This window comes from Rhipicephalus microplus, chromosome 2 (assembly GCF_043290135.1).
Source record: "Rhipicephalus microplus isolate Deutch F79 chromosome 2, USDA_Rmic, whole genome shotgun sequence".
Taxonomy (NCBI): domain Eukaryota; kingdom Metazoa; phylum Arthropoda; class Arachnida; order Ixodida; family Ixodidae; genus Rhipicephalus; species Rhipicephalus microplus.
Genome location: NC_134701.1, coordinates 245,446,058 through 245,471,818, shown reverse-complemented (window position 1 = coordinate 245,471,818; position 25,761 = coordinate 245,446,058). Strand labels below are relative to the sequence as shown.

The window sequence follows — 25,761 nt, the reverse complement described above, 5'->3', positions numbered from 1 at the left end:
GCTACATTAACATACATTGTTTATTTGTGGCTGTCTACACAATGAACTTGTAATGCTAAGCAATACCACATCAACGTTTAAGATGGTGCTCTATGATTCTTTTGCAAACTTTATGGCTGAATGCAGCCGCAACAAAAAGTTTAAAATTCTAGTGCTGTGCACTATGATGATTCGGTTTTGAGCCGCTCGGTCCAGTCATAAGGCTCCCACCACTTGGCAAACTCCAGGACTTTTTTCTTTTGCTCGTCAAAGCTCTCGTGTTGTTGTTTCAGCCAGAGTCTGGGCTCCGAATCCAGCATGCCACCCACGACTTCCTAATGTGTGATACAAAAGCGATACGAAAATATATGCGATGTGAAGCACAATATACACAGTAACTGCATTACCCAATAACGCAATCACCAAAAATGTGAAGTTAAGAGGCATGCACCAGGAAGGAATTCTTGTCTTTTGAATGAGGCGTCTCTAATAAGCAGGGTACGATGTTTGTATGTTATTACATACCCCTATTTGTACTGGGGCCCACTGGCATCTCTTATACCCATTTTTTTCTTACATCAGCATCCTTATAAAAGGGTTGGACAGTATCGATTCCCTATTCCCACAGAATGCTCTTGCACTTTGCTTACCATTGCCAAGAGTAACAAAAAAATAGAATGCAAGAGAATTTCAGGTTAATTGTAACTAAATGTTAATTACAGCACTGAACACAGCAGGTCTTGCTTTTACACTTTGCAGAAATAATGTCTGGGAATGTGTATATTGAATCATTGTCAAGCATGCACTGTGTACAATACGCTGGGCTTTGTATGTTTTTTTTTTTCACAGCAATACGTTATCTAAGGAACGTTTACTAAACAATTAATATTTGTTATGTACATGAATTGATGGTAAGGAAGTTTTAGTTTTGCTGCCCAAATTTTCAAATGATTCAAACAGTGATGTGTCTAACACATTGTTATACAACACACAGTAATATACCGTCTCCTACAGCTACAGCCTCTTACAACATCAGCCAAACAATACTGCTAGTTTCACAAAACACAGTGAAACCTTGGAGATACAATCATGGCTAGTATGAATTTTGGCGTGATAAATTTTTCTTTGATCTCTGGCCAAGGTTTATTAGCCTACAATGTAATTACGTGTGGTTCTGGTGAACTTATTTTCACCCCGCTACCCATGCTCTCACGCAAAACGCAGTAATTCTGCACGCGTGGTAACCAAACCATGGGCATGTGCACCCCGCCTTCAGCTGACCACTAACGGCAAATCGTAGCCCTCGAGATTGTGCGCACGAATCTCAAAGGCCTTAATGTGTCTTTGTGTGTATTCGTGCTTAGATTCCAAATGGCGTTCACATCTCAGTTATATTGTTTTTCTTCTTCCTCGCCTCCCCAGTGTGTCGTCGTGATGTGTTAAAAAACGCCAGCGACGTGGATTGCGAGCCATGTCGTGGCAATCAGAAGTCATGGGAAAGGTGGATGAGGACGAGAAGAATAAGTGGGTCGGCAGTCTCAGCAAAAAAGGATAAGGCTCACGGTTTAAAATTTTCTGTCTTGCATTTATTGCGTGAAAAGCACTTTTTCGGTCATTTTTGCCACAGTACACTGGTGCCATGCAAAAAGGCGTACTAAAATTTGGAAAGGGTGGATCACAACACATATGGTTCATTATTTACACATGCCTACATTCACAAGCACAAGTACGATCTTTGACATCTAAAAACTTTACTGTCAATAATTTCAAGCTGTTTATGACATTGTTGCTGCCTTGAGACAGAATATGTGAAAAGGTACACCCACTTTCTTTTGTTCTGGCGATATGAATTTCAGAGCCTGATACGAATATTTTGATGACCCCATGAGATTCGTATCACTGAGGTTTTACAGTAGTTCTGCCAAAAAGCAGACTTACTAATATTATTCTGTACCACAACCACTAACTTGTCCACAAATAGTACTCTTGAAGCTTTCAAGGTTTTTGCAGCACAAAGGATGCCTAAGGCACGATATTTTCAAGCAAAGGTCCCTCATTCTATAGCTGCCTAACTCTTGATCAGAGCTTGTTAGCTGCCTGATTAGTCGTTTGACTCCTGTCAAACGCTACCTACCGCATAGCACAAGCAAAAAAGTGTGGCACTGCCAGTCGCCCACTGATGGCAGGAAAGCCACTACTACATGATATCTCATACCAGAAAACCAATCATCTACATTTGACTCAGATATGGCTCTGTGACATTTTTCTCCTGTATGCAGGGGTGCAACAGCCGAATTAGAATTTATAACAATTTCCGGAGCAGCAAAACTTTGCTGTTGGAGCAGCTTCCAGGAAAAAAAACATCAATATTTTATCACGAAAAACCAAATTTGGAGCAGTGAAAAAGAGAAGACTTACATTTCGAAAAAAATATGTACGAATCATTTGACATCGCCTGAATCATGCAGAGTAAACATGAGCACTGCTACTTCAATAAAAGTAGTATTTTGAATCACACCACTGAGCAGACAACCATAAAGCCCACATTAGCATTTGCCACATCTTCTGAAGGGACCGACAACTGCCCAGAACATGAAATGAGATGACTGCACAGGCGGAAAGATTGTCCCTTATAGTGACTCAAACTAATCCTGTTTTTCTCGTGAGAAATGGATTTTTATTTGTATTTCTACATTGAAAATTGCAAAAAATGACCTGTGGCATCTCTGGTGGCAAAAAAATAAACTATCATGAATGCCCTGTCACGTGACCATGTGTTAATGTACACGGTCAACAATTTATTGATTAGTACTGAAATATTGCTTGATTCTTTATAGCAAAAATAATATTTTATAAAAGTATATGTAGAAGCTTGCGTTAGTAGTATGCATTGAAGTGGCGCTGCCTTTGCGTGACATATGCGCAGTTCCATTTTTGATTACTTGACTTGGCGATGCTCTATAGAGCCACACCGTCTTATTGTAACAGCTTGTTATTTTCAAAAATAGTTGTAAAGCGCAGAATAAACAAGGTTAAGCATAGTCTCAGGAAATCCTGCGAAATAAGAACAACGACAGCATGCATAAGCCACCAGAAAGGCTACCCGCATCGCTATCAATACTCAGCATTGCAGATGAAAAGGCACTACCGTGTTCAGAGCCTTTCAGATCGAAAAATACTGCTTATAAAATGACTACAACCTCTTCAGAATAACTACTGCAGCTACGATCTCTACGAAGGGTAAGCTTTCTGTCCCGCAGGGAAAAACTGGATCAAAAAAAGTCAGTTGTCGGTCCCTTTAAATACTTTGACACTTTGTAAATTGAAATGTGGATCTGGCAAGCTGGCGACCTTGAAAATCCGGGGATTAGTGAAACTGATAGTAGGGGTGTCAAAAAAAAAACTGGCACACAGTTTTTTTTAACCGCCAGCAATGTCATACACTGCTTCAAGTGGTTACCCGTAACATCTTTAAAAATCAGCAGTCATAGAAGTACTCAGTTATGTGGTGTATACACGAATAAGCAATTGAACAAAATGAACTGTGTTAACGCTAAGAGCCCTTTCCAAATCATAATACGCTTTTACGCAAAGCACTGGCATACTGCGGCGAAGGTGGATTAACCGGTGTTCTGCAGGGGTTAGAGCAAGGCCAAGAAATTTTCGAACACCACTACGCCCCCTCCTCTTTTTTTTTTTTTTTTTTTCACAATGTGATTAGGTTTAGGCCCCAACTTTTCGGCTCACTCGCAAGACGTTTTCGTTCTACGAGATTAAGCAACAATGGCACGCGCCAAAGCGCCGGTTGATCCAGCGACAGCACCGGATATTTATCGCCGGGACGATGCAACTCACACAACTTGGAAACAAAAAAATGTTTTATACACCTTAGCTACGGCGACCAACGTGGTCGCCGAGAGCGCCGGCGTTCACAGCACATCGACTCTGTATGCGTGCGAAAAACACGTATGCACTTTAGCTGTACCAGCTAACATGCAATAGCCACATTTGCTTAGGAAGTTCATATTTCTCGCGAAGCATTGGTGAGTACGGCAACCCATTTTTGTCTAGGGGTTGCGCCGTTCCACCGATAAATATCCCCTGCAGTCGGCGGACCGATGGGTGTACGGAATTGGTACTTTAGCTGGTCGATCACATCTCACAAGTGCCCTGACCTAACGGGAATATATCTGACATTGTGGTTTAGGGTTAGAGTCTGCATGCTCGGATTGATTGATGACACAAACTGCAGGTGACCAACGTGGCCTCTATTTCTTGCTGAAATTAGGGCAACTGACAAAATTTTGAGGCTGGTCTGGCATTTTCATGCAGCATGACCAAATTTCAGCAAATTTCATGCTTTTGGCACAGCTTGGTGCAGAAATGGGGATTTGTATCAAATTAGCGCAATCGGCGCAGCTCTTGCACCCTTGCTGTATGCATAAATACACTGTAAAGCCTGAATCTATTTTGACATTGCAAAAGCTGACCACCCAAATGACTTGCCTTTCCAAAGTAAACTGGAAAGTCTTTTTCGTCTTCAATAACGTGAGCAAATCCTCCTTGAAGACCGAAGTCAACCGAAAAATAGGGCAGGCCTCTGGGAATCTGCAATTGTAGGAAGGGAAAGTAGGTGGTAATTAAGTGGCATAAGTAAGCAGGACGACTACTGTCTACTGTTTATAGGTCATCAATGAACATTCGATGCTATGGAAGGTCACATTCTCACGCAACAAAAATGAATCTACTTTGTAAGACTTTGGTATACATAAAAATATGAATAGCATCCATTAGCCTATTGATTAGATTAATTTTTAACGTATGACAGGAGCAACATTACAACATTACATTACAACATTATAGGAGCAACATTACAATAACAAAACACAGTCAGAGCTTTCTTTTTGGTACGGAAAAAAAATACACACCCGAGCACACCCCTGCATCCTTTCAAAGTGTGTAGAATTGTAATTATTGTACCGGTGCACATCGGCGCTAGCTCTGTTGCAGCGAGAGAAAAGACGACGATGTTCGTGTGTCACGCTCTCGGCCTCCTGTCTTCTGTGCTGCAGCTGTCTTGCTTGCCCTGGCGAGTTTCTTGCTGGAACTCCTCCGAAGAACACGCTTGTTACATTTGGTGGAGCGCTGCTGGGTCGTTCCCCTTTTCGTCCTGGAGCTCCGCCACCGGACTTTAACATCTGCCCCCGAAATGGCCGAGGACGCCGCTCCTTCCCAACCACCACCTACGGTCATGTGTGCTGGGACGCTTCGTCAACATGACCCTTCAATGTTCAGCGGCACCGACGTACTTGATGTCGAAGACTGGCTTGTAGAGTTTGAGCGTGTTAGCAGTCCCAACAAATGGGATGACCCTGCTAAGTTGACATGCGTCTGCTTTTATCTGACCGATGAGGTGAAGCTATGGTACTACAACCATGAAGCTGAGTTCACCACATGGTCAGCATTCAAGCAAATCATCTCTTCATTCTTCGGTCAGCTGGATTGCGCAAGCTTCGCGCCGAACATCGCCTTCATGCCAGACCCCAAAGAAACGGTGAGACGCTTACGAGTTATATTGAGGACGTCATCGATCTGTCTAAGCCCGTGAATGCGTCTATGGCAGAGTCTGACAAAACAAGGCACATACTAAAATGCATAGATGACGGTGCATTTCATATGCTGGTAGCCAAGTGCCCTCAGACAGTAGCGCAAGTCATTGAACTGTGGCAAAGCTTTGACAAGCTGCGCAAAGAGCACTCTTCTACCCGTAGCGCCAGAATTCCCACAGTGGAACTCTCATCTTTGGAAGCTAAGAGCACTGGCGCTGAATATTCCACCAAGCAGTACATCCATAAGGAAATAGCTCGTCAGCTCTCTATTGTCACAACTGTCACAGAGAGTCCCACGGCACTGAATCACTCACTCCGTCGTGTCATTCAGGCTGAAGTTGCTGAGGCGGTTCCACCTCCTGTACCGTCAACGCAGCCTGCAGCGCTTCTCATCTATGCTGAGGCCTGGGAAGACTACCACACAACATACGCCAATTAGGACCGGACCTAACGCAGGACCATGCTATCATCTGGTGCCCGGGTCACACAGGACTCGATGGCAATGAGAGAGTGGACGGCGCAGCTCGTGCTTTAACAAACTGAGCGGCCTACCACTCCGACGACAGCCCCTTTTTACCGCAAGATATCCTTGAAAACCAATGGCTTGAGCGACGAAGGTACAGTGTACCACACACAGCTTTAACCGGGCGGTACTCTTATGACTGGCATCGTATACGAACAAATACATATCCAAATCTTTTGTTGAAGCATGCCATCACCTTGCGATGTACAGCGATAGTTGTCCGTGGTGCGGAGGCAGGCCCACTCTCGCACACATAACGTGGGATTGTCAGAGCAGGCCAACCGAAATTAACTTGCCGCAAATAGCCGGCAAAATTTCCGTAAGAGAGAAGTGGGAGACTGCTCGCCAGCGAGGATCTGGGGGTGCAACTAGCGCTCCTCGACCAGGCGCAGCGAACCGCTAAAGCCAATGGAGCCCTGGAATAGGGGCCCCAACCACATGCTCTCTGTATCTTTTTTCCTTGTTTCTTTTTCAAATAAACGTTTTGATATACATATGCTGAGGCCGTTACCCATTCCTATGCTCGACCGATGCCAACACCATCCGCCCCAGTCACCAACTTCTACTCGCCACCATGCCCTGTTCACTCAATACGACCTGTTCTCGCGCAACCCCTCTCGCCTCCAGGACCACCTCACAACCCTTGGCGCACTCCCGACAACAGGCCCATCTGCTACACCTGCGGCAATCCTGGCCATGTTGCGCGTCACTGTCGTCATCAGCGAAGTCTTTTATGCCAATGATTACATCCCCAACCTTGACTACATGCCACAGCAACCAGCACACCCTGTTTCCGCCGACTCATCGGGCGCTTATTCGTGCCATGCCAGTTCCCCCTCACGTCAATCTCCTCCTCCCCAGCACCGCTCCATTTCTCCAATGCTCAGCCGTACCAACCCCACGCAAGAGGAAAACTAAGAGTCGCAGTTCCTGAGACACGAACTGCGCCTTTGTCGAAAATTTCACGGCCTCATCTTTCCCCTCGGAACGAGATTGCAGTTATTATTGATGATGTTGCGACGAACGCTCTTGTCGACATAGGAGCTGCCGTTTCTGTTTTAAGTGAACTTTTGTGCCACAAACTGCAGAAACTGACAACACCCGTTTCTGATTACGGACAGCGAGCTCCCAGCACGTTGAGCCTGTGGCGGCGTGCACAGCACGTCTTTTTATCAATGACGCATTCTACATTGTGGAATTCGTTGTCCTACCACATGCGTCCCATGATGTGATCCTTTGTTGGGACTTCCTTTCTACACATGATGTGGTCGTTGACTGCGCTGGAGCTCGACCCGCTTTGTGCCCTTTCAGTACCACAGTCATCGACGTCCCGAACCCGGTGCCTAAATTGGTTGTCACTGCTGACGCTATCATTTCTCCGTTCTCTGCCACCCTGGTGTCTGTTTCCTCTGACTCTGTTTGTGATTTGACTGCCTTGTTTACACCATCTGAAGACTGTGCACGCAGACGGAACCTCATACTTCCATTTGCCGTCGTTACCCTTGTGAATGGTGCCGGCGTGGTCTATGCGTGCAATTCCTTTCCTCGCTCGGCAACTCTGTTATGCGGCGAATGTGATGGGAATTTAGACAGTTTTGACGCCATCTTTCCTTTGGATGCAACCGCATTAAGACACCGTTGACGATAAATTCCGTCACTTCCGCCGTGGCTACTACCTCCCTTGTCCAAGACATCCTCCTACGTAGCGTCGATGACGCGCTTACGCCAGTCCAGAGCACAACGGTTGTTCAACTGCTTGAACGCTTTCGTGCTTCTTTCGATGTTGGCCAGCCATTATTGGGGCGGACGTGTGCAGTGGTTCATCGTAATGACACCAGTCATCATGCTCCCCTGCGACAGCATCCTTGCCGAGTATCGCAGGCAGAACGCCGCGTTACTCGGCAAGGACGCTGTCAACGTCGATGACATGCTGAAATGTGGGGTGATTCAAGAATCGAACAGTCCCTGGGCCTCTCCTGTCGTGCTGGTGCGGAAAAAAGACGGTTTGGTAAGATTTTGCATTGACTACCGCCGCCTAAACAAGATTACGCGGATGGATGTTTATCCCTTACCCTGCATCGACGAGGCCTTGGACTGCCTTCAAGGAGCCGAATATTTCTTATCACTGGATCTGCGCTCAGGCTACTGGCAAGTTCCCATGGCTGAAGCCGACCGTCCGAAAACAGCGTTTGTCACCCCTGATAATTTATACAAATTTAATGTAATGCCTTTCGGCCTTTGCAATGCGCCTGCTACTTTCGAAAAGATGATAGACACCATTCCCAGAGACCTCAAATGGCAGACCTGTTATGCTGCTTAATGACATAGTGGTTTTTTCTGCAGATTTCCCATCTGATATCGCTCGCCTTGAACAAGTTCTCGAGTGCCTCACTAACACCGGCTTGCAGTTAAACCTAAAGAAATGTCATTTTTGCGCCCCTCAGCTTACCATCGTAGGCCACGTTGTCTCCAAAGAAGGAATTTCGCCAGATCCTGCCAAACTTCGAGCGGTTGCCGAATATCCTAAGCCCAGCACTCTAAAGGAACTCCAAAGCTTTATTGGTCTGTGTTTATATTTTCGGCACTTCATTTGCAATTTCGCCTTCATTTATCCCCTTTGACACAGCTTCTCGCCAGCAGCAGCGACCTCTCAACTTGGAATACTGACTGCGATGAGTCTTTTACGACGCTTCGACTACTCCTCATGTCTCCTCCCATTCTGCACCACTATAATCCCAATGCGCCTACAGAAATACACACGGATGCTTGCGGTGTCGGCCTTGGCGCGGTATTAGCTCAGTGAAAACCAGACTTTGGTAAGTACGCTGTAGCATATGCCAGTCGTACCCTCACAAAGGCGGAGTCGAATTACTCCTTCACAGAAAAGGATTGTTTGGCAATTGTTTGGGAAATCGGCAAATTTCGCACCTACCTCTATGGGCATCAGTTTGATGTTGTTACCGACCACCATTCGCTATGCTGGCTGTCGTCCTTGAAAGACCAGACTGGACGCCTGGCTCGCTGGGCTTTACGATTACAGGAGTATGATATACGTGTGATTTATCGCTCTGGACGAAAGCACTCGGACACTGATGCCCTATCTCAGTCACCACTGCCTTCTGACTCCGTCAGCTCACCAGCTTCCACTTGTTATTTATCATCTCTGACCATCACCGACACGCCAGAAGAACGGTGCAAAGGTCTCTGGATCGCTTCCCTGCTTGACATTTTGTCTCAACGGGCCCTGTTACGACCGTAATTTCTATTGAAGTCTTTCGGCGTTTGTGAACGGGACGAAAATATTTTGACGCATTCTAAGCAAGGATGTGTCGTCAAAACGGGTTGGTTTCCTGTCAGCAAAACGTGAACAAGGGGTCCAGGACCGGTTCCCGCAAAGAAACGGCACGAGCCAAGCCATTGTGAGCTCGACTCTATGCAAGGTTTTCGAGGCAGACAAGGTGGCAGCTGGGCCATTTTTGAGGTCACCGAGGATCTGGAAATATCGGAACCAGTGTGGTATTTGCAGTTTGGGCTGAAAGCTAAAACCAAACTGGCTGCGGCTGCACCTTGCGAGGAGAAGCAGAGCCCCGGATATTCGCAGCTAAGCCGCAGCTTCTAGCAAACAACAAGGAATGGAATGTGGGGTTAAAGAAAAGGATAATGCACTATCTGCTGCAGCCCTTGCGGGAGCCCGCCTCCACGACAAGGAATTAGTTGACTATGACTACCCCTCCTTCCTCCTTTTCTCCATAGGATCGGCTGAATGAAGTGGCATATTTTGACGATATGCTGGCACACCACTACATTGTCCTACCCAAACACAGTCAGGCAAGTTTGACACGTGTACTGGCAGCCGGTTTTCCGAACCTCACCCAACTGCCAGAAGAGTCTTGGAAACCAAGGTCATCTAAGATCATTGGACGTGCGCAAAATCTTGGTGACGTGTGCGAAACGTCGGTGCAGTGCATTTGTGACCTTATTTGGGCATCGTGTAGACTGTGCCCTCTCCACATGCATTGTGTGGTGTCTTTCCCCTCCTTCGTGGGTGGAGCACCTAGACCATGGAGCGCCCTATTGGCGGAAACAGGGGACAATGCACCCAGGTTTGGCAACGAGGCGCTATATAAGCAGAAGACTTTTGTATATTTGAAGTTCTACAGTTTAACAGTTCTCATTTACAGTTCTTGACTTCTCGTGCTCCTTTCGAATTCTCAGTTACTAACCATGTAAATAAATTGTTGTTGTTATTACGAGCGCCTCATCTGACTTGTTCGACGATGGGTCCTAGGACGGGGGCCCGCTACCAAACTGAGACCCGCGGGACCCAGAGGCGCAACAGCCCCAAACTCTGCCTCACGCACCCTACGTCGTCAAGTCCAACACTTTGCATTTCATGAAGGCTTGCTGTATCGTCGCAATTACCTGACCGGAGGCTGCAGGTGGCTCCTCGTGATCCCCCGTCATTTGCGCGCGGACATTTGCAGTGCCTTCCACGACAACCCTCAGTGCGGTGACGCTGGCTCGTTCAAGACATACTCGCGTCTTCGCCTGAGGTACTACTGGCGAGGCATGTATCGATACGTTCGCCAGAACGCTCAGTCGCGACCTACGTGCCAACGTCGCAAGGTTCCTACTCACAGCACTGCTGGTCCTCTACAGCTATTGCCCTGCCCTGCCCGACCATTCGATCGCGTGGAAGTCGATCTCTTCGGACCACTCCCGACCACTATTGACGGCAACCGCTGGATAATAGTCGCCAGCGACCACCTCACGTGGTACGCAGAAACATCTGCGCTACCAGCCGCCACCGCATCTCATTCTGCGCTATGAGGCCCCACGTGAATTACTTAGTGACCGTGGCCGCGTCTTCCTCTCAAATGCCACCGAGGTTCTGCTCAAAGAATGCCACATTATACACAGCACCGCTTCCGCATACCATCCTCAGACTAATGGCATGACAGAACACTTCAATTGTACCTTTGCCGACATGCTGGCGATGTACATGTCGGAAGACCACACAAGCTGATTGATTTGTGGGGTTTAACATCCCAAAACCACCATATAATTTTGAGAGACGCCGTAGTGGAAGGCTCCGGAAATTTCGACCACCTGGGGTTCTTTAACGTGCACCCAAATCTGAGCACATGGGCCTACGACATTTCCGCCTCCATCGAAAATGCAGCCGCCACAGCCGGGATTTGAACCCGCGACCTGCAGGTCAGCAGCCGAGTATCTTAGCCACTAGCCCACCGCGGCGGGGCAAGACCACACAAGCTGGGACCGCGTAATCCCTTTCGTCACCTACGCTTACAACTCTGCATCTCAAACTACCACTGGCTTCTCTCCCTTTTTTCTCCTGTATGGACATGAACTTTCATGTTGTATGCGACACCATTCTGTCGTACCAACCGGAAGCTTCTGAGGGCAAACCCATCTCTCAAGCTGCTGCTTACGCTAGAGAATGCCGTAAACTGGCTCGCTCATACACCACGCAAGATCAGCCGCACCGAAAATTTCGTCATGACACCTCTGCGTCTGATCCCCAGGGAAAGCTGGTTTGGCTTTAAGTCCCGTCGACTACTCCCAGACTTTCCACCAAGCTTTTGTCACGGTACTACGGTCCTTACCGCATACTGGAGCAGACATATCCCGTAAACTACGTCATTGAGTAGGTCGACCCATCGCCCGATCATCGCTGCTGAGGCCGCAAAACAGTTCACGTCACGCGACTTACACCCTGCTATGACACACCTATAGCGCTTTTTTTTTTAAGTCATGGCCGCCAGGATGGCTTCTGTTCTTGCGGGGAGGAAATTGCACTGGTGCACATCGGCGCGAGCTCTGTGCCAGTGAGAAAAAAGACGACGACGTTCGTGTGTAGTGCTCTCAACCTCCTGTTTTCTGTGCTGCAGCTGTCTTGCTTGCCCTGGCGAGTTTCTTGCTGAAACTCCTTCGAAGAACATGCTTGTCACATTATTTTTTTATACTCCACAAATTTTAGTCCACAAATACTTAAAGCCCTAGAAATTAAGGTTGCTAACCATAATTGAGAAATGATGAAAATGTCTACAAACTTTTGCTTTCGCACAGCAAGAGGTACATGTCATGCTGTAACAGTTGCAGTTACATACTTTGAAAGCTTGAATAGCAGACAATGTTCTCTACTAGTACAACCAAATAATTTGACAGGCTATAGGTTCAAATCAAGAGCAAAAGATCGAAATGAAATTAACGTACCGAGTTTCGTAGGCCTTTCTTCGACAAGTCAACAAGTTTCTTGTTTTGGGCCCACTCCCTCTCACATTCCATTATGGCTTTCTGAAACATAGACAGTATCATGTAAATAAGTTTACAAGTGTTCAAATTTGCGCGATTATAACAGCTATCGCGTACAAAGCAGTTGGTTGTGCTTGATATGAAGCGCACTGAACATCAACTTTACATGCACAGTTTTCAAACATCTGCATTTTTAACTAACCTTGAAGTACATTGGTGCCAAGTTTCCAACATCCAAGGGCACCGGTATGCACTCTATGACTGCATGTGGGTGATGACGAAATGCGACGGCAGTCTCCATAAATACAGTGTCCTTTCCCATCTCCTCAAACATCTTTGTCAAACCTTTTCGAAACACCTAGGTAAAAATATAACTTTTTTAAACAGTAAATATATCCAAAAAGGTTTTTATGTGTAAAGAGACGAATGCAGATGACACTGCAAGGAGAAAGTCCTACAGCTGAACCCCTATTTAAGACACAGGCACCTGGGAGTAGTTATTGTCCCTTACATAAGGCATCTCTTGGAAGTAGGAAACCACATCCTGATTTTCTGGTCAACTCTTATTTCAATATTGAGCACAAAGGTGTCTTTTATAACCAGTTGTCTCTTACATCAGAATCTCTTATGAAGGCGCTCAACAGTATAGACCTTAATGACACAATGGCCAGACTGTGTGAAATGAGTAAGGTATGTAGCCTGCTTTGATCCCCTAGCACTTTCAAGGAAAGTATGAATAGCACACTTCGCATTGTAGCAGCATGCATGGAAAGCCCACCTGAGGGAAACTTGCTATCCAAATTACTAAGTGATTTCTTTCACAAAAGGCTGAACAGTGACATTTCCTATTTGGCGAATTCAACAACAGAGATTTTGCTCATACCAATGTTCCGTTTGTTCCCAGATTTCCCCCTTATGTGACATTTTTGGGTACATATATGTTCTCATCCCACATGACACTGTACTCGTGGTACATACGACAAAAAAAATTTTAACCACTGTCTTGGTCGTGGATGGTTTCATCACCTGTCAGCAACTAAAGAAAGCGGTGCAAATACAAAAAGCGTCAGCAAAAACTTCACGGCCAAAGCTACTTTGTCTTTCATGTATCAATAAGGCGAAACTGTTGTATGAATTGATAAAGCTGAGAAGAGAGCAACCTCCCTCAATGACTGTGATTCTGTTTAAGCTGGTCAATGCTGCAGTAGACTTGAATCTTGCAAACTGGTCGAACTTAAGACAAAGATTTGTTAGACCTTCGAATGACAGGGCAGAGCACTAGGTATCCCGCAAGGACTATGATACAAAATGAGCGGTCTTGCGTTCGAATGGATCATCGAAAAATCGAAAAGAAAGACTGGTAATAAAAAAGCATGATCCTTTCCTGCTAACAGTATTAAAATCTCAAGTTGGTTACTAAAAACGTCTCTTTAAGGAAACTGTAAAACTGATATTTATGTAAACTTGTCAGCTTACCTGCACCTCGAGCCACACATCTTCGTCGAGCAAAGTTCCACAAGCTACGTGTGCTTGTGGGACAATTAAACAGTGCCCCTCAGTCAACGACTGATACGGCGGTAAGCACAAGTAAGCCTGAAAATAACGTGCAAGAAGATACGACATTACAAGCAAACACGGAATCGTACTACCCGAAGAATAAAAACAAAGCAATGCATTCAATTAACTAAATTAGACATTACATGATCATTTCAGTAGAAACCGATCTCTGTCACAGGACTCTGCTTCAGATTACAATAAACTCCTGTCAAATCGAACTGCTCAACAAGGATAAACTAGAGCTGTTTTACTGCAGCTCAGGAGAATAACATTTCTTGGAAGCTGCTCATCTCAAGAAACTCGCAGTCATGAAAACTACCATTTTAACTGTTTTCATGCCATTAACAGTTTTAGAAACAGAATTAAAACGCAGGGAAATGAGTTTGCAAGCTGCACATGTTGTCCGGGAATATATGCAACAAACGGGAATCGCAAGCTGTACTGGTAAATGTGCAACTCACCCGGATACCTATGGCGATGATTAGGTGCTTCTTCATTTCACGGCTGTCGATGCAGTATCTACACTTCTCCAGCGCTTTAGACATGTGCTTATGCTCTGTTAAGAAAGGAGTTAAACAAAAGTATTTCAAGTGAATTCTAGCAAGCCCTGGACTGTGATGTTCATCATATTTCCGCAGCTGTAAATGATCAATGAAAGGCCCCTGTTCTTCACTACTTGGGCCTTTCTGAGTGATATGCCAGCATCGTAGCAAACAGGGAAGCTTAAGCAAGCTTCCATGACTTCACGAAATTGCTGCAGCTTGCCAAAAACCGAGGACAGGTGAAAACAGGAACAGCACTTGTGCATCTGTCCTTTTCATCTTTCCCCGGTTTTTATCGTGTACTATTATCTCTGAGTTAGTTCAAATGGCAGAGTGACCACCAAGATAGGCCTTAATGAAAACTAGCAAATAACGAAACCAAGGAAGGTACAGGAGAGGTTAACTGTACTGTTTTTATGTGTATTGCAGTATTTGTTATAGATGTGAAGAAAGTAGGGTGGACAAAAAGACGACTTGCCATCGTCAGGGACCAAACCTGGAACCTTCAAATTACACACCCCATGCTCCAACCAGTTGAGCTACGGTCGTTAAAAGCAATGCGCAATATTTAATTGTGACGTGACTATACATGACAGCGTAGTAAAGCGGCTTGGGCAATGTGGCGAGACATGAGCACTTCCAACATAGGCGGTAGCCAGTTTACACAAACAGTGCGAGTGACAAGATGTGCTTCCGCGTAAAGTGTTGTTAGCAACTTCACAATACAACGCTATGAAGCACTCCCTCAACAGCGTTATGGTATCAAGTTTTGCTTGAAGCTCAAAAAAAAAAATGCTGCCGAAATTTTGTGGAAGCTTCATGAGGCCCCAAGAATTACTGCATTTTAAGGTCGCATTCCAGGAAGTAGTGCAAGGCGTTCAAGGAGGGCCAGAAGAAAGTTGGCGACAAATGCCATTGTGGATGCTCAACAATCAGAAACAATAAAAATTTGAATTATGAGCCTGCAAATTGAGCCTGTCCTGCAGGGAGAAACTGCCAGCGCTGCAACTTACTGGAGGTGCTCCAGAGATGGGAACCCAGGTTTACGAGCATGAGGATTGACATCAAGGACGCGGTCAAGCTCCACCATGACAATGCCCCCAGCCAAATGACCTTTATCGTTACAAAGTTCATGACCCACAGCAATGCCCAGGTGGTACCCCATTCCCCTTGCACTCCTGACTTGGCTCCGTCCAACTTTATTTCTGTTTCTTCTACTGCGAAGAAAGCTGAAAAAAGCATTTGGAAAATGTGAACAACATCAAAAAGCATGTTACAACGTTCCCGAGAGATTTTCCCGTCAACTTTCAGGATACCTTCCAGGCATGAAAGACATGCCTCTGCAAGTCTATTGATGCAAGGAGAGTATCCTCAAGAATGTCAATGATTTGCACAGGTCCCATCAATAAATATACTTTTCCTGTATAATGCACGCAACTTTTAAAGCAGAGCATGTATTTATGTGCACGAAACCTAGGAGTGTAGGTCAGCACTGCTTGTTGCTATGATGGAGATTGTGGAATGCTTTTTTATTTTGCCAGATGGTGTCACATAGCAAGTGAACCTTTAACAAGCAGACAGCTGACCAATAAGCCCTCGCATACTACCTGAAGGCGTCACGCCTGCCAGAATGAGGCCCTCGCTATGAATGAAAGGAAATTTTGAGAGTTCGATTTGTTCCAGCAGCAAGTTGTCTTTTCATCCACTTTACTTTCTTCACATCTTTCATCTATCACAATACATTTAAAAGCTGTGAACATTTCCTACTCTCCTATACCTTCCTGGGCTTCATTATCTGCTGCTTCTCATTATGCTGTGTCAAACAAAGAAATGAGCACTTGAAATTCCCTTGCTTCATTCACGAGGACAAGCGTTAGTCCCAGGTACAGTCTCCAAACAATGGAGAGTTTTTTTTTTTTTTTTTCAATTGTAGAAACTTCTAAAAGATCAGTCTGGGTTTAATTTGTTGCTTATTACTAGTCTCAGATGGATGAGAATTATTTTGTTCTTTTCACATATCTCTCTGAATCGTGCAGATGTCCTTAAACCGAATTCGCCACCTTTTAGATATACAAGTGCAGAAGAGATATACAAGTGCAGAAGAGGAATAAACATGGCGCTACCCTGAATAGCTATCATTCGGTCCCGCGCATCTTGCTTCGCAGAAGAGTCATGCTGACTCGCTTTGTCCATGACAGCATCATCAAAGTCATAATCCTGGCTTTTCGAGGTTCGTACCTGGACAAAATCTCCTCATCATAAGCACATCTCCAAAAGAGGAAACAGCATCATCAGTGCAATGTCTGCATGCATACCACCAAAGTAGCATCACCTCACCTTGCCAGCGAGACGTGCAAACTCCGCGTTTTGATCTTCTGCCGTGGTCATTTTCTCCCGCTCAAACTGGTGGCATAGTAAAAATGAAATACAGCAAATTTCATTGAAGCACCAGAATGCACTTGTAGAGCAAACAATTGGGGAAGTTGGTTAAAACTCATGTTAATATCAACGCAAGCAACACAAGTATGAAGGAAGACCAAAGGAGGCATGCGCTGTCCCGCTTGGTCTTGCTTGTTACTTGTGTTGCTTCTGCTGAGTACATTTGAAAGTGGCTCACCAAATTTTTGAGAGAATGTCGGTCGTCATCGGCAAAGTATCGCACTCGTTCGCCACCTCTGTCATGTGTGGGGACCTGCAAAGAACAACAAATCCCCTGATCTTACTCTGATACTCGGCATAGTTGTATGAAGATGATCCTGATGCCTGATACTGACGTGATGTTTGTGGCTGATTTTCATGAGGCGCTCCATTGTCTCATAAACGGCGTCACCAGTCACCAATCATTGTGTTTGGTGACTTCAATTTTCCCTCCATAAATTGGTTTAACCCTGACACCCCCATGTCAGTGGACACCGCTGAAAGCGACTCGACTTCATCAACACCTGTCTCCCTTTCAGACTGACACAGCTTGTTAACAGGCCAATACGTGAAAGCCTAAATTCATCTAACATACTTGATCTCATCCTTAATTCTCAACTCGTCGAAAATTTCATTATTGCCTTATGTGTCTGGCCTTTGTGATCACTCTGCACTCCATGCTTGAGTTAATTTTATTATTACTGAAACCCACAACAAAAAAAAACTAGAACTCTTCATCGTAAAGAAAACTAGGCTGCTATGAACATAAAACTAGAGAATTTTTTCGCAAGTCTTCTTCTGACTTTGAAAACACTCCGTCAGTAGGAACCAGCTCCTGTTTAGAAACGAAATGCATGCCTTGATAAATAGACATGTACTTACAGTAACAGTAACAAAACAGAAGTTATCACCTCAATTCAACTCAATGCTAAAATGCTTGAATAACAAAAAAAAATTATACCATGCTGCAAAGCATTCCAACGAGTGTGCATGGCATAATTATCGCACTGCAGAAGAAACATTCGAATCTCTTGTTAGCAAAACCAAATGTCCACACTACCAAACATGCTTCACGATAACTTGAAAAAATTCTGCAAGATTCTGAATCTTAATCACTCACAACCATTGCCCCTACTTCGATGACCAAAACCAGCCCATTTATGACTGTGAAGCTGCAGAAGCACCTGTCCACACATTTTCTTCCGCATTTACTAATGTACCTGCTGATGACCTACCGATTTTTCTGCCCTATGGTCATAATGCTATGGCTGATATCACCTTGAATCCTGCAAGCGTCACAAATGCAATTGACTCTATATGGTTTTTATTATCGGCAGGCGCCAATGGCACCAACTCAGAAATTGTAAATTGAACTAAGTAAGTATGCCATCAGCGAAATGTTGTCACATCTTTCGGTAGTCATTATTACTGGGAGAGGAACCAGATGACTAGAAAGCCGGCAAATTGTCCCAGTCCTGAAAAAAGGTCCACCGTCTTCATGTCCTAGTTACCGCCCTCACTAAGAGGTGATTGTTCTAAACTAATGAAACACAATATACTCACACACAATTAAATTTCTATTATCTGTTAATCTTATCACTCCTAATCAAAATGGATTTGGCAAAGCTTTTTCTTGTGACACACAAATAACGTTATTCATTACTCAAATTACCCCTAACCCCGATTTAAACGTTCCAGTTGATGCTCTGCTTCTTAATTTTTAAAAGGAGTTCGACTAGGTGCCACATCAGTAACTACATTTGAGACTTTGTCGCACCTTAATCCTTTTGTTTTGGACCAGATTTGTGCTCTTGTGACTAATTGGGAGCAGTTTCATCAGGCTAACAATCACTCTTTAAGAAGAAGCCCTGTTCGGTCTTGGGCCCACTCCTTTTTCTAATATTATTAACTATGTTCCCGCCAACATCTCATCTAACATAAGTATATTCGTAGACGATTGCATCGTTTACTGCCCTATTTATAGCGATGACTACCAGTAACTTCAAGAAGACCTGGATAACGTCGCTGCTTGGTGTAGCAAATGACTCATGTCACTAAACACTGCTGGTTTCTTTTATCAGCCAAAGGAATCTTCCTCCATCAAAGTGCGTCCTATGCAATGCTACGATTTTTCCTGTCAATTCATGCAAGTACGTCGGCATCACTAGCTCCAGCGATCTTTCCTGGTCCTTTCACATCACAAAAATCATTAACGAAACTGACATGAGATAATTTTAAAGGCAATTGCATCTTACACCCCTATCCGTCCAACTGCTAGCTTATCAAATGTGAGTTTTGCTCAAGCTTGGAATATGCATGCTCTCCTTGGGACCTATAACAATCCTACCTTTCTAAAGCGCTTGAAGCAGTACAAAAGCACACAGCTCACGACATTTATTCATATTACTCACTTCATACTAGTATTACAAAACTAAAATCGGAAGCACGTCTTGATAGCCTGGAACTAAGACACCTAAGATAGCCTGGAACTCAGATCTAGGTAGTGCCTTTTTCCCATGTTTTGCCATTCCCCTCATAGCACTTCATTATTCTTGCCCGTTTGTCATTCGTCCTGCTGCACGAATCACACAAAATCACTGTGCCCATCACAGACACAGACTGCTGTGCACCTACGCTGCTTTTTAGTGAAGACTGCAAGGGACTAGAACGCACTACTCAGAGAAGCAAGCCTTCAAGTTTTCGCTGAATCATTGTCACTAATTGACAGCCCATCCTTAACGTAAATCCCAAGCTGGCACATATGAGATATTAATAAACAACCAAAAAGAGTAGCATGAGTGTGTGGCGAGACACATACTTTTGCTTTCTTCCTCGATGGCCCACCAACTTCAGATGGCTCCAAGAGAGGATGCGCAAAGCCACGGCCATCTGTCTTGGTCAGGATGACCACTTCCTCGCGAGAGCCACGCTGTGCCCCATCGGGACACGTGGAAGCCCCGGCAGATTCCCGCGCCTTCCTCGCTTCCTCAATTTCATTCTTCAATTTTTCGTATAGCGCCGTGTTTCCCAGCATCTCAGCCTTTATGAGCTTTGCACCCAAGGCATTCAGCTCCTTGTCTGACAGCAGTTTGGGGGCAGCACGCTCCTCTGTCTGGGCAACCGGATCAGGCTCGTTTTCTCGTTCTGGCTGCTCGTGTGATCTGGGGCTCCCCTGCTGCCTCGAAGGCTGGCATTCCTCCTGCAAGCAATCCCTTCCCTTCTTGCTGATGTCTTGCTTCTGCTCATGTTGTCGGTCTATTAAGAGAATGGATACAGCATATTTGGCCTGCTAGTTCAGTGGACTTTAACACTGTGTAAAGCTCTGCCGAGAATAGGCCCAGTGACAAATGTTTAAAGACCCCTGAAACCAAGAAATGGAACCATGAGATGTTTGTATTGTTTGATTGTCCTGTATGCGGGCACACTTCTCACTGATTATTAGGCTAATAAAGTTTAATAAATAATTTAGGCTAATATATTTTAATATATTTCAGCTTTAAGATATTTTAATTTGGTCTTTAAAGTAAGCGTGAGTGCTCATCTGAGTTGGCAGCACCTCAAGACATCGCGATGAGTATGCTGTAGAGCGAGACCCCATGTGCTATTCCACAAGTATTGCGAGTATTGTCGAAGTCAGACAACATTTGCAGGGAACACACAATACACCGACAGGCCAAGACAATTGCTTGTCACCCCCTTCCCTCTGTTTTCAGGCTGATCTCAAGGTGGTTCTGGCTGCTTGTGCCAACAAAACTTTTCTTTTTTCAAAAGGAAACATGGTCAAAGCATCCACATCATTTCATTCTTCACCGCACACGGGTACCCCGATCTGAAAGCGGCGCATTCAACATCACTGAAGTTTGTGCACACATAGTCTCAGACACTCCCCTATCATGGGGCGCTAGTTTCTTATGGTATTAAGGCAGGCATTTCAACCTAGCACAAAACTGTTCTTAATTATCGATGCTAGCATTAATTATAACTTGCACTAAAGCATTTATGATTGAATTTTAGTACTACCAGGCACAAAGATACAAATTGCAGTAAAAATGCCAGAACAAATCTTTCAATGTCAGGGGTCCTTCAAGAACATGAGCCAGTGGAGTGAAGACAAGATTACAGAAGTATAACACACCCCTCAAACTTTCTCCTTTTCCTTTCATGTAGTACTTGTCAAAGGGGTACTGATACAATATGACTTTCATTTTTTTTGTGTTAAAGAATGGTACAAACTTACTCAATCTGAAAAAAATTGTGTTTAATCAGTTACAAGAACGCATGAATGTAACACAAGGATACAATTGGGGGAGATAAGTCTGCACATTAACTTGAAGCAATATATAGTAGCCAATGAGCAACTTGGACCCAAATGTGATCGCTCGGACTATAGCCTACACCAAATTTTGAAGACTCCTTAGTAACTGTAAAATAGTCCAGAGAAATGAATGCATGCCTTTTTAGTGCTCTAGAGGGCTCAAATTTGCACAGCCACATCTGAAATAGCTCTGAATATCTGCCAGCGCTCCTATCAGGTATCTCAGTGCTTGTACGATTACAGAGGATTGTGCAGATGAACTTTAGCTCATTCTTAATCAAACAAAGGTAAACAAAGCCTAGTAAAGGCCACTTTATGGAAACTCCTTTTTGCCAGCTGTTGAGGTCTCACTTATCTTAATCACTGTCACTCCCTCCACAGTGGTGTGACGGGAAATAGGGCATTTTCAATACCGTTGGAACTAGTAAGGGCCAAATACCTCTGCCGGGATAGGCAAACTTGCACAAGTTGTGGAAGCCAACCACTACAATGAATTTCAATCTCAATCAGGCCTGGGCGCAATAAGACATGTGATGTACGACATATTTACACCAGCGAAAATGCGCGCTACTATCTGATCAATGTTTGTTCGAAACATGATGCTGCGTCTGCAATGCAACATTGAATGCAGCTTCATATTGCAACCAGGAGTGCAACAGCAGAAATAGAATTTGGAGCAGCAAAATATTACTTTTGGAGCACTAAAATCGAAATTTCGAGCAAGTCGCAAGAAAATAATTTTTTATGTCACGAAAGATCAAATTTGGAGCAGTATGAAAAAAGGAGGCTTACATTTAGAAAAATAATATGTGAAAACCATTCAACATCCCCTAAATTGTGCAGATATTGAATATGAGCACTGCTATTTCAATAAACGTAGTACTTTGAACCAACCCAATCGGCAAACAATTAGCATTTGTCACACCGGTCAAATCCTTCGACAGACTCTGAGGATGTAAATATAGATCTGTTAATTTGGCGATCTTAGTGGGTGGTGAAAAAAAATGGCACACAGTTTTGTTTCATATCATTAGGGCTGCAGAAATGTTATGCAGTACTCCAAATGACTGCCAGTAACATTTTTAGTCGTCAGTGATCATATTAGTGCTCATAATTATGCAGCGTATAACCACATGAGTAAATGAACAAACTGTGCTATGTTCCATGAATAGTGCTAACAGCCCCTTCCAAATATTAAAAAGCTTTTCCACAGGTCACTGGAGTACGGCTGCGAAGGTAGCTAAAGCAACGTTCTGCACGGGTTAGAACAAGGCCAAAAAAATTTGGGGGAGGCCCCTGCCCTCCTTCGTTTTTTTTTTTTTTTTTTGCGATGGGATTAGGTTTAGGGCGCAAATTGTCAGCTCCCTTGCAAGGCGCGTTTCACTAGATAAAGTAACAACGGCACGCGACCGTTGGCGCAACCAACGAGGTCGCTGGCAACCACGGCGTTGCAGCACTTCGAGCTCGCACGCAGTAACAGCGACATACACTTCCTGCTTTAGTTCCTAACATGCCACTGGCAGGTTTGCCGACTAGAAAATTCATATTTTCCGCGAAGTGTTGCTGGTTATGGCAAAGCATTTTTTGCCTTGAAGTTGCGTCTTCCCGCCGGTGGATATCCGCTGTGGTCGGTGAACCGATGGGCATGAGGACCATGATTTAGGGTTAGGATTGGCGCGCTTAGATCCCTGGACCAACGTTCATAGAATGTTACCCTGGATTGGTTGAGGATGCAAACTATAGATGGCCAACGTGGCCTACCTTTGTTGCTGAAGCTAGCACATGTACTTAGAAAATTTTGAGGCTGGTTGGGCATTTTGGCGCAGTGTGGCACGATTTTTGCAAATTTCATGGTTTCGGCCCAGACTGGTGCAAAAATAAAAATTGAATCAACTTGGCACGGCTGTTGCACCCCTGAACAGATCAAGGAACAAAAAAAGAAAATTGAAGGTTTTTCTTTTCTTTTTTGCTAGACACAGCCTTAATGAATATTAGCAGACAACGAAGCAAAGAAAGGCAACGGAGATGTTACTTGTAGTCTTTTAACTGTGGTGTAGTAATTCCCATATGTACAGAAATAAAAGTGGACAAAAAAACAACTTGCCGTCGGCAGAGACCAAGCCTGCAACCTGTGCATAACATTCCCTTTACATTCCTTGGCTTCATTGTCAGCTCGTATTTATTAACAGATCAAGGAAGAAGATAACCTTTTGTGTCTTTGTAGAACTCTTTTTTCATCCAGCTGGGCTTTGAAGAAGATGATGATGATGAGTACTCTCTTCTGTGCCGGTGTTTGCCACGGTGGTCGTCTTGATCAGAGTTGTCATCGTTATCACCTGGTCGCTGGAATCTTCCCCGTTCTTCAGACCACTTCTTGGACCCTGATGACTGACTATCTCTGCCTGGATATTAAGTGGGTCGTCGACCAATCAGAACTTAGAAATAAGATATTAGAAGAAAGCACGAGAAATTTATATTACTTACGTTTTTCACGATGATGTGATGGTCTCTCCATTTCTTCATCCGAGCCCGGTCTTTGCATTGCTCTGTGACGTGACGGTTTCTCTCTCTCCTCATCTGAGCCCGGTCTTTGCACTGCTTTGTGACGTGACGGTTTCCCTGTCTCCTCATCTGAGCCCGGTCTTTGCATTGCTTTGCAACGTGACGGTCTCTCCCTTTCCTCATCCGAGCCCGGTCTTTGCATTGCTTTGTTACGTGACGATCTCGTGTCATCATCTGAGCCTGGTCTTTGCATTCTCCCGTATCTTCTGGATGTGCCATGCCTTCCATGATGCCTGTCACCAGTTGAACTAGCCCTTGACTCAGCTTCCGCTATCATGCTCTCCAGTTTCTCTAAAGACTAAAAAAAATGAAAAGTAAAGTAGAGGTTACTATGCAAGTGATTCGTATAAAAGAGACAAACCATTACGTGTTTTCCCAGGCTTAAAACAATCAAAAGCAAGCTTCCACTATTTATAAAGAAATTTCCGAGGCATCCGTGAACAAGTCTTGGCTATAGACCAAAGCACACCGATCTCACACAAAGGTGCCTCGGCTCACAAGTGGCATATTATCGCACCAGGATGCCATTTTGTTCAGGAATGCCAAGGAGTGTATTTAGCGTGCCAAGTTACCATGGCAAGAGGCAGCTCTGAGATATTAAAATGTGTGAAAGCGCCTGCTCACACCACCCCCACTTACAAGAGGTCACCTGGGCACCACTGCGCCGTCTTCGGATATGAAACTAATCAGCGCAAGAGGAACATATTGCTCGACACTGTCTGTGAAGGTCACAACACAATGCGGGAATCGTGCCGGTGTGATGCTTCCAGATTTCCAGATAACCAGTAGCAGAGCCATTAAGACATCTTCACATTTAACTTCACTAACACACACACAATACTGGTTCCAACCACTTGTAAGCTCACACACTGATCTAAGTTCTACAAACAACTGAGCACTATGAAGTAGGTTTGCAAGCAAACTTTGACACATCATTAGGCTTTTGTACACGTGTGCAAGAGTTGCCAGATCTGTTCATCATAAACAAATTTGGGCTTCTTTTCTTGCCGAGTCACTTGTGAAATTTTTCAATCACTTGTCAGGTTTTCTGAGCTTATTTGCATTTTTTAATACATTTACAATAATGATCATAAGGTTCACTAAAAGCATGTTATTGATGACCTTAAGCAGGTGAGAGTTGAAGTCCAACATATTGTCACCGCTAAAGGCCGGGCAAGAGGACGACGAAGTGATGAGCGTGGACTGCACCCACGGTTGCTCCGAGAAAGACGACGTCGAAGCGGCTGCTCCTTTATTCTGTCAATACAGACCTTGTCTTTCCTGGTCGCACCGGCGTCCTGTATCTTTTTATTTTCACGTCGCGACATTGGTGGAGATGCTGGACTTCTCCAACTGATGCTTGGGACACCTCTGCGCCCTGACACTTCGAGTCCGCCACTGTAACCCGTTTCTGCAGTGGATACTCCTGTCCACCGCTACAGTTGCCGACAGCGAGACCTTAGTCCCGAGGCGATCCCCCTCGAACTTCTCCAGCAACACACCCTGCCTGGAGAAATGGCTACTGGAGGGCCTTCACAGCTTACTGTTGAGTAGCCTCAAATTCTCGAGACCTTTCACGGTGAGGTCTATGAAGACGTTGAGGACTGGTTAGCCCAGTATGAGCGAGCCGTCAAGGCCAACCGCTGGCCCACTGAAAAAAAGCTATCGCGCGTCTACTTTGCTTTGGCAGACAGTGCTCGTACGTGGTACGAGAACCACGAGTCAACGCTGTCTTCGTGGGATGAATTTCAGCAGCAAATTCTCGGGACATTTGCAAACACCGACCGCTGGGATTCTGCTCTGCAGCTCATCGAGGCACGCATACAAAAACCAAACGAGAGCGTCGCCATGTTTGCGGAGGACATGACCTGCCTATTTGGGCGGGCTGACCCCGAGATGCCTGAAAGTAAAAAACTCCGACATCTGATGAGGGGCGTCAAAGAAGAGCTGTTTGCCGGTCCACTACGCAACCTGCCAACA

The 25,761-nt window shown here is 44.9% G+C and overlaps 1 protein-coding gene across 2 annotated transcripts in view; it reads right to left on the bottom strand.

Moving 5' to 3' along the window:
* Positions 1-2: 2 nt before the first annotated feature.
* LOC119170196 (CWF19-like protein 2) overlaps positions 3-25,761 on the bottom strand; it is a 33,821-nt gene continuing 8,062 nt past the window's right edge. For both annotated transcript variants that reach the window (XM_075878378.1, XM_075878385.1), the window contains 12 exons: positions 23,704-24,079; positions 23,427-23,621; positions 19,723-20,159; positions 17,104-17,178; positions 16,824-16,889; positions 16,610-16,724; positions 14,406-14,500; positions 13,864-13,980; positions 12,590-12,745; positions 12,349-12,429; positions 4,482-4,587; positions 3-310 (listed from right to left, as the gene is read on the bottom strand). In XM_075878378.1, the coding sequence (XP_075734493.1) occupies positions 162-310; positions 4,482-4,587; positions 12,349-12,429; positions 12,590-12,745; positions 13,864-13,980; positions 14,406-14,500; positions 16,610-16,724; positions 16,824-16,889; positions 17,104-17,178; positions 19,723-20,159; positions 23,427-23,621; positions 23,704-24,079 (1,968 nt within the window). In that variant the 3' untranslated portion in view covers positions 3-161. The remainder of the gene's footprint in view (positions 311-4,481; positions 4,588-12,348; positions 12,430-12,589; positions 12,746-13,863; positions 13,981-14,405; positions 14,501-16,609; positions 16,725-16,823; positions 16,890-17,103; positions 17,179-19,722; positions 20,160-23,426; positions 23,622-23,703; positions 24,080-25,761) is intronic.